Below are 7,836 nucleotides of genomic sequence, written 5' to 3'. Positions count from 1 at the left end.
AAGTGTTCTATAGTTTGGTGTATTAGGTTGATTGTTTTTCTAATTTGCACCATTCCTGCATACCTGGTATAAATCCCACTTGGTCATGATGTACATATTTTTTGTTATATTGTTGGATTCTATTTGCTAGGATTTTGCTGAGAATTTTTGCATTTTATGTTCATGAGGGATATTGGTCTATAATTTTCTTTATTAGTGATGCCGGGTTTTGGTATCAGAGTTATGCTTGCTTCACAAAATGTATTTGGGAGTTTTTCATCTTTTTCTATACTATGGAATGCGTTGAGTAAAATTGGTGTCAGGACTTCCCTGAATGTTTGGCAGAATTCACCAATAAAGCCTGGACTTTTTAAGTAGGGAGTTTTTAATAACTTGGTCAATTTCTTCTCTTGTTATATAGGCCTGTTAAAGTTTTCTACTTCAGCCTGAGTTAGTTTAGGTAGGTTGTATGTTTTTAGAAATTTGTCCAGTTATTTCTAGGTTTTCAAATTTGTTGGGGTACAATTTTTCATAGCATTCTGAAAATAGCCTTTTTATTTCCATTGGTTCTGTCATGATATCACCTATATGATTTCTTATTCATGTTATTTGTGTCTTCTCCCTTTTCTCTATTGCTACATCTGCCAATGGTTTGTTGATTTTACTAATCCTTTCAAAGAACCAACTTCTGTCTTGCTGATTCTATCTATTGTTTTTCTGTTTTCGATTTCATTTTTTCTGCTCTAATTTTTATTATTTCTTTTCTTCTGGTTGGAGTAGGCCTACTTTGCTGCTCTTTTCCTAATTGTTGGAAATGTTTGGCTAAGATGTTGATTTTGACTTTTTCTTCTTTTGGATGTGTGTACTTATTGCTATAAATTGCCTTTTGAGCACTGCTTTTGCTGTGTCCCAAAAGTTTTGGTACGTTGTGCTTTTGTTCACATTTGACTCAAGGAATTTGTAAAATTTATTACCCACGAGCTTTTAAGAAGGGTGTTGTTCAATTTCCATGTATTTGATACCCCCTCTCCTTCCTATTGTTGATTTCTAATTTTACAGCACTGTGATCTGAAATGATGTTTCAAAATGTTTCAAAATTTTGATGTTTCAAAATGCATTTAGTTTCACATGTGGCCTAACATATGGTTTATTTAGGAGAATGTTCCATGTGCAATGGAAAAAAATGTATATTGTGCTGTTGTTGGGTTGGGTTCTCTATGTATGTTTATGAGGTCAAGTTGGTTGATTGTTTTATTTAGTTTTTGTGTGTCTTTGTTGAGTTCTTTCCAGTTGTTCTGTCCTTCATTAAAAGCAGTGTATTAAAACTTCTATCATTATTGTTGTTGTTAGGTGATTTTGAGTTGGTTATGACTCATAGCAACCATGTATAGGGTTTCCAAGGAGTGGCTGGTGGGTTTGAACTGCCAGGCCTTAAGGTTCAAACTAACCTTGTAGTCCAGTGCTTATCATACAGTGCCACACCAGGACTCCTTGAATATTGTAGAGTTGTCTATTTCTTTCTTCAATTCTGTTAGAATTTGATTTATATATTTGAGGCTCTTTCTTTGTGGGCATAGATATCTATTATGGTTATGTTCTCTTGTTAAATTGACCCCTTCGTCATGATATAATGTCCGCCTTTGAGTATATTCTCAGAGATTAACACTACCACTCCTGCTTGTTTTTGATTGCCATTAGCTTGATATATTTCCCCCCTCCTTTTAATTTTAGTTATTTCTGTCTTTGTGTTTAAGATTTATCTCTTGTAAAGAGCATATTTAAGGATCCTGTTTTCTTATCCATTCTGCTACTCTCTGTCTCTTGACTGGTATAATTAATGCATTTATATTCAATGTAATTATCGATAGGGATGAATTGATTACAGTCATTTTTCAGTCATTTTGTTTTTTGTGATATTGCCAGTTTCTTTGTTCCAGTATTTTCTGTGCTGAGTTCATTTTGTTTGTTGGTTTTCTTTTCAGTTTTTTAATTTGAAAATTTCTGTTGTGTTAATGTTTACTAAATCTTTCTGATTTTCCTGTTTTTAGTTTGATATTTGATTTGATATTTTATTTTCTTTGGAGTTACTCTATAATTTATTAATTTCCCCCCATTTAAAACAGTGTGTTTTATCTTGAAATCTACTGGACTTCCTCACCATCTGGAAATTCTGTGCCTATACTATTCCCTCTTTTTGCTTTGTAGTTTGCTTCATTATAAATTGATATCTCTGGTTTCTTATATTTGGTCTTGTAGGTTAGTTTTACTTTAAATAATTTTTAAATATTGTTTTCTATATCTGGATTGAGTTCTGGGTGGTGTCATGAATTTTACTCTCAGGTTATTGTCTGTTGTTGTTGGTTCTCAGTCCAAAGAGGTTCCTTTAATATTTTTGGTAAAGTTGGTCTTCTTATCCCAAATTCCTTTAATTTCTGTTCATCTGGAGATGTCCTGATTGCACTGTTGTATTTGAGGGAGAGCTTGCTGGGGATATGATTCTTGGTTGGCAATTTTTTACTTTCAGAGTTTTGTATATGGAATCCCATCGCCTTCTTGCTTGCATGGTTTCTTCTGAGAAATCGGAGTTTATTTTTATTGTTTCTCTTTGTAGGTAGCTTTTAGTTTTTCCTGAGCTGCTCTAACGATTCTTTCCTTACCTTTGGTTTTAGAGAGTTTGATTATGATATGTCGTGATGATTTTCTTTTGGGATTTATCTTGTTTGGGGTTTGTTCAGCTTCTTGTACGCTTATCTTCTCATTTTTCATGATGTTAGGGAATTTTTCTCCCCAAAACTCTGACCTTTTCTCTTTCCTTTTTATTGCCTCTACCCTTTCTGGAATTCCAATCACCTGTAACTATTCCTCTTCATAGTGTCCCTCATAACTCTTAGGCTTTCTTTGGATTTTTTTCCCCCATTATTTTTCTCTGATTGTTTTTCTTTTATATTAGTATTGAAAGATTTATGGTCAAGCTCATTAATTCAGGTTTTCAATGATTTGAATCAGTACCTTTCAATGTACTGTCTAGTTTTGAAATCTAAGTATTAATCTTCTGGATTTCTGATTACAGGTTTTGTATTGTTTTAAATTTTGCATTTATTTGTTTGTTCTTGTAGTGCTTTTCTGAATTCTTCTAAAGTTCTTTCTGTGCTTTTCTTGACATTTCTATCAGTCTTTTGTAGGTACCCAGATATTATTCTTTTTAATTCTTTTTCAGTTAGTTCCATTACCTTTTCTTCCTTAGGAATGTGTTTTGGATATATACCAGGCTTGTTTGCTTGTGCCATTCTCTCTTGTTTCTCTATGTGAGCTAAAACTTTTCTGTTTTTTCAATTTTTATTTTTGTTGGGTGCATTGTGGGTATTGTTCTATTTGTATTTAACTGATGATTTTATGTTGATGTGGTCTTAGGTTTCATCAACTGTCTCTTGCAGGTGTAGTAAGAGAATGGAAGAGTGTATACTATTCTCTATTGCTGTTTATGCACCACATTTTAGGGTGGGTTTGATTAGTGTTGGCTGCTGTCTATCATTGATCAGGTGGTATAGGAGCTGGTATTTGCTCTTGCCCAGTAAATGGAAATGCAGAGGTTGTGTCTGGGCTATGTGGACATGGTTGCTGTCTCCTCTTAGGCAGGAAAGAGAAGAAACCATCCTTCCATCACACACACACCAGGAGGCAAAAGAGAATAATCAAGCAAGCAACCAACAATGAAAAGAGAAAAGAATTAAGGAGAAGAAAAAGAATTAAAAACAGGCAGAAACCAGAAAAAAAAAAAAAAGAAAAGAATAGAATAACTGAAAAGAAAAAAGAGGAACAGGAAAATGGAGCATAGAATAAAAAAATAAAAGGAAGAAATAAAAATAAAATAAATTTTAGAAAAACCAGGGAGACAGAAGATGAGAGGGGGGAGGGAGAAGAATTGAGAGAAAGAATGAAAAGCAAAAGTGGAGATAGGAAGGATAAAATTCAAGGGAATGTAAAGAGAAGAAGAAGCAGAAAAAAGAAAAAAAAAAACAAAAAAACCCAAACAATGAAACAACAAAAGAAAAACAAACAAACAAACCCTCAAACAAACAAACAAAAAACCAGTGCAGCTGTTTTACCTAAAGAGGATAAAACTCTGGGAAGCTCCTGCAAGCCAAGGATCTCAAGAGGTGGGTGTGGGAGGGATGTGACAGCAGAGTTCCTGGCCCTAGATGGAATTCCTATCAGCCCTGGTGCTATCTATGTTTAGGACACTCAGTCTGGGAGCAGTTCTGGGAGGCTCTAGATAGAGGTAGCTTCAGTTTCTGTTAGGACAATAGGGCGGCTGGGGGCCAGGTGACTGGTTAAATGTTGATCTGGTGGCTCTGTGGTTTCTATAGATCCTAAGCTGAGCCCACCTGAACCCAGGCACCAAAGAGGTGCAGCCAGCCCATGCTTCACATTGGCATGGCTCCCAATCATGTGACTCTGAACTCCTGGGGAGCAGAAGCTGTGCTGGGAGTAGATGAGGGTGGGAGCTGGCCACACCTCTGGTCACCAGGAGAGCATGGGGAAAAAGAAGAATTTGCACCTTTTTTGTCACCTCCATGACCCCACTCTGCCTGGCCACCTTCTGTTTCCAAAGCTGTTCACAAAGTTTCAAGATGGTTGAGTAGTATCTGGACAGCTGTTCACCAGTCAGTCTCCCTCTCTCACCATATCTGCTCAGCTTCTCCTCCCAGCAAGCACTCAGTCCACTTCTCTAACCTTTCTTCTGAAGTTCAGGGTTCCAGGACTTTCATCTGTGTCAGTTTCATCATTTGGTCTCTCATATCTTTGCAGAGAGAACATTTAGTGTGTCTGCCTAGTCCACCATCTTACCCGAAGTCATCACTGTTTTTTTTTAAGACTTCTTTATTGTTTGTGTTATTGTTGTTAAGTGCCATTGAGACAGTGCTGTAAAACGACGTAGTGACCCTGTAAAGGGTTTCCAAGGAGCGGCTGGTGCGCTTGTGGTTCAAACTGACCTTGCAGTTCAGAACATTAACCCACAATGGTGCTGTCAATCCAATTGAGACTCCTAGTGACCCCATGGAGCAATGCAGTATTACCTGCTATGTTTTTCTTGGTTGTAACCTTTATGGTAGCGTAGTGGTTACGAATCGGGCTGTGAACCTTAAGGTCAGTGGTTCGAAACTACCAGCTGCTCCGTGGGAGAAAGATGAGGCTTTCTACTCCCGTAAAGATTTACACCCTCGGAAACCCTGTACAGGGTCGCTATGGGTCGGAATCGACTCGATGGCACTTAACAACAACAACAACCTTTATGGAAGCAGATTGCCAGGTGTTTTTTTTTTTTTTTTTTGCACAGAGGTACTTGTGGTTGTTGTTAGGTGCCATCTAGTTGGTACTGCCTCATAGGAACTGCAACCCCATGAACAACGGAACGAAACACTGCCCAGTCCTGGGCCAACTTCACAATTGTTGCCACACTTGAGCCCACTGATGCTGCCATGTTGTCAGTCTATCTCACTGGAGGTCTTCCTCTTTTTTTCTGACTCTCCACCTTACCAAACATGATATCCTTCTCCAGTGATTGATCCTGCCTGACAATTTGTCCAGAGTATGAGAGACGAATTTTGGCCATCCTGGCCTCCAAGGAGCACTCTGGCTGCACTTCTTCCAAAACAGATCTGTTGGTTCTTTTGGCAGCCCGTGGTGCTTTCAATATTCTCCTCCAACACTATAACTCAAAAGCATCAATTCTTCTATGGTCTTCCTTATTCATTGTCCAGTTTTTGCGTGCATATGAGGTTATTGAAAATACCATGGCTTGGGTTAGGCACACCTTAGTTCTCAAGCTGACATCTTTGCTCTTCAACACTTTCAAAAGGTCTTGTGCAGCACATTTGCCTAATGCAATATGTTGTTTGATTTCTTGGCTGCTGTTTCCATGAGTGTTGATAGTTGATCCAAGAAGAATGAAGTCCTTGACAACTTCAATCTTTTCTCCTTTGATAAAAAGGTTGTTTATTGATCTAGTGGTGAGGATTTTTGTTTTCTTTACATTGAGATGCAATCCATACCGAAGGCTGTGGTCTTTGAGCTTAATCAGTAAATACTTTAAGTCCTCTTCACTTTCAGCAAACAAGGCTGATCATCTGCATATTGCATATGTTAATAAGTCTTCCTCCAATCCTGATGCCCTGGGTGGGTTCAAATCACCAACCTTTCTGTTAGCACCTAAGTGCTTAATTGCTGTGGCACCAGGGTTCCTTGTACTGTCTGTAGTAATTATCAATGTGAATGTCATTTCTTGAGGCTTTTTTCCATGGGCCAGATACTGCTCTATGCACTTTTCATGCATGGTGTCTCATTTACAATGTGGAGAGCCTTGTGATAGCAATGTCTTCAGAGGTCTACAGGCAACCCAAGGTGGCAAACACCTTCCTCCCTTTTTACAGTTCCCTATGGCCCAGCATACACCATGGCAGAAAGGGCATCTCAGCAATGGGAGAAGATGTTCTCATTTTCCAATTACCTTAATTCCTCCACACAGCAAGCACTCCACTTAGGCCCAGTGTAAATATCAATTCTTACTTCTGAATGTGGCTGCAGCAGAAACAAGGAATCCCTACTCAGCTCTTTACTACCACTACCTACACATACACACACATACACAACACACTCAGAGGATCACAATTGCTGTGAGTCTTGCCATCAAGATTAAATGTTCCTGCTATGTCTCCCAGCAGGGCTTTGGTGATCTTTTTCTATAAAAGCCATCAATGTTTTATGACTCTCCATTTCACAGAGGCAACTCAGGTGTCCATACACTTCTCCCTGTGACTTGGTATCACTTGTTTATTTGCTTTTCCTAAACTTTACCCCATAAATATCATCTCCTCCATAAACACTTTTATCTTCAACAGCTGACCCCAGAGAACTTCATTTCACACAATACATATTTTTTCTTTTCTTCATTTTATATGTCCCTGAAAGGCATAATATTCATTCTTAACAAGTTGAAAAGCTGTGCCCATGTTAAGACTTGGGTTCTCAATCTGATGGCTAATTTAGTAATTAAGGACCCTGCTAGCCTGAATAGCAAAATGTCATATGATTAGCCTTGGTAACAAAAATGTAAAAACATCATTCTGTTTGGTTCACCTAAGAGTTTTCGTCTGCTAAAGGAAACCTTTTTAGTCACTGACAGACTCCATGAAATGGATTCTAAACAAGGAAGCATAAAGAAAGGATTTTGTAAATAAATTTTAAAACATTCCCTTTCAAGGCAGCCCCAAACTTTCCATTCCATTTTCCCTGAACTCATCCAACAGGTGCTAGATAGAAAAATAAATGAGAAAAGAAAGAAAGGGACGTGACTGGGCTAGCTTGAGTTTCATCAAGTCTTGTATGTAATTCCCTTGCAGATGGCAGATCAACAAGTTAAAACTATACCTGCTTGCTTGGTGGTGGCATATGAGGACCTTTATCGTGGTTTCCATGAGTAGACACTGAAGCCATGATAACCTTGGGTGTGCTTTTCTTCTAGTTGAGGGTACTCTGCGTGCTGCTTGGACCAATGTCTAAGTAAAAGAAAATCAGTACGTTGTGACTGAATGCTTGCAGCAACCCTAAAACCATCCTTAGTACCAACTACACCTATCTGGGAAACTTGCTTTCATTTTTTTATAGGCCTTCATCTGCAACCCTCTGCAAACTCAATTTCTAACACTCCTTTCCCAACAAGACATTTAAATGAACTTAAACGAACTACCTAATGGCAACAAGTCATATTGAGAATCGAGGGAAATGCCACTGGAAGAGTGAAATGTTTTACAAAAGATAAATTGTGTTCCTAAGAAAGGTTTCACTTCATTAAAAGGC

At 38.0% G+C, this 7,836-nt stretch overlaps 1 protein-coding gene across 1 annotated transcript in view; it reads right to left on the bottom strand.

Annotated features, from left to right (window-relative positions):
* OCIAD2 (OCIA domain containing 2) overlaps positions 1 to 7,541 on the bottom strand; it is a 73,817-nt gene extending 66,276 nt beyond the window's left edge. The window contains exon 1 of the mRNA XM_006872688.1: positions 7,408 to 7,541. Within this exon, the coding sequence (XP_006872750.1) occupies positions 7,408 to 7,473 (66 nt within the window). The 5' untranslated portion in view covers positions 7,474 to 7,541. The remainder of the gene's footprint in view (positions 1 to 7,407) is intronic.
* Between the last annotated feature and the right edge of the window lie 295 nt (positions 7,542 to 7,836).

The sequence above is a fragment of the Chrysochloris asiatica genome, unplaced genomic scaffold, assembly GCF_000296735.1.
Source record: "Chrysochloris asiatica unplaced genomic scaffold, ChrAsi1.0 scaffold00209, whole genome shotgun sequence".
In the NCBI taxonomy this organism is placed as follows: Eukaryota; Metazoa; Chordata; class Mammalia; order Afrosoricida; family Chrysochloridae; genus Chrysochloris; species Chrysochloris asiatica.
This window is presented reverse-complemented; position numbering and strand designations above follow the sequence as displayed.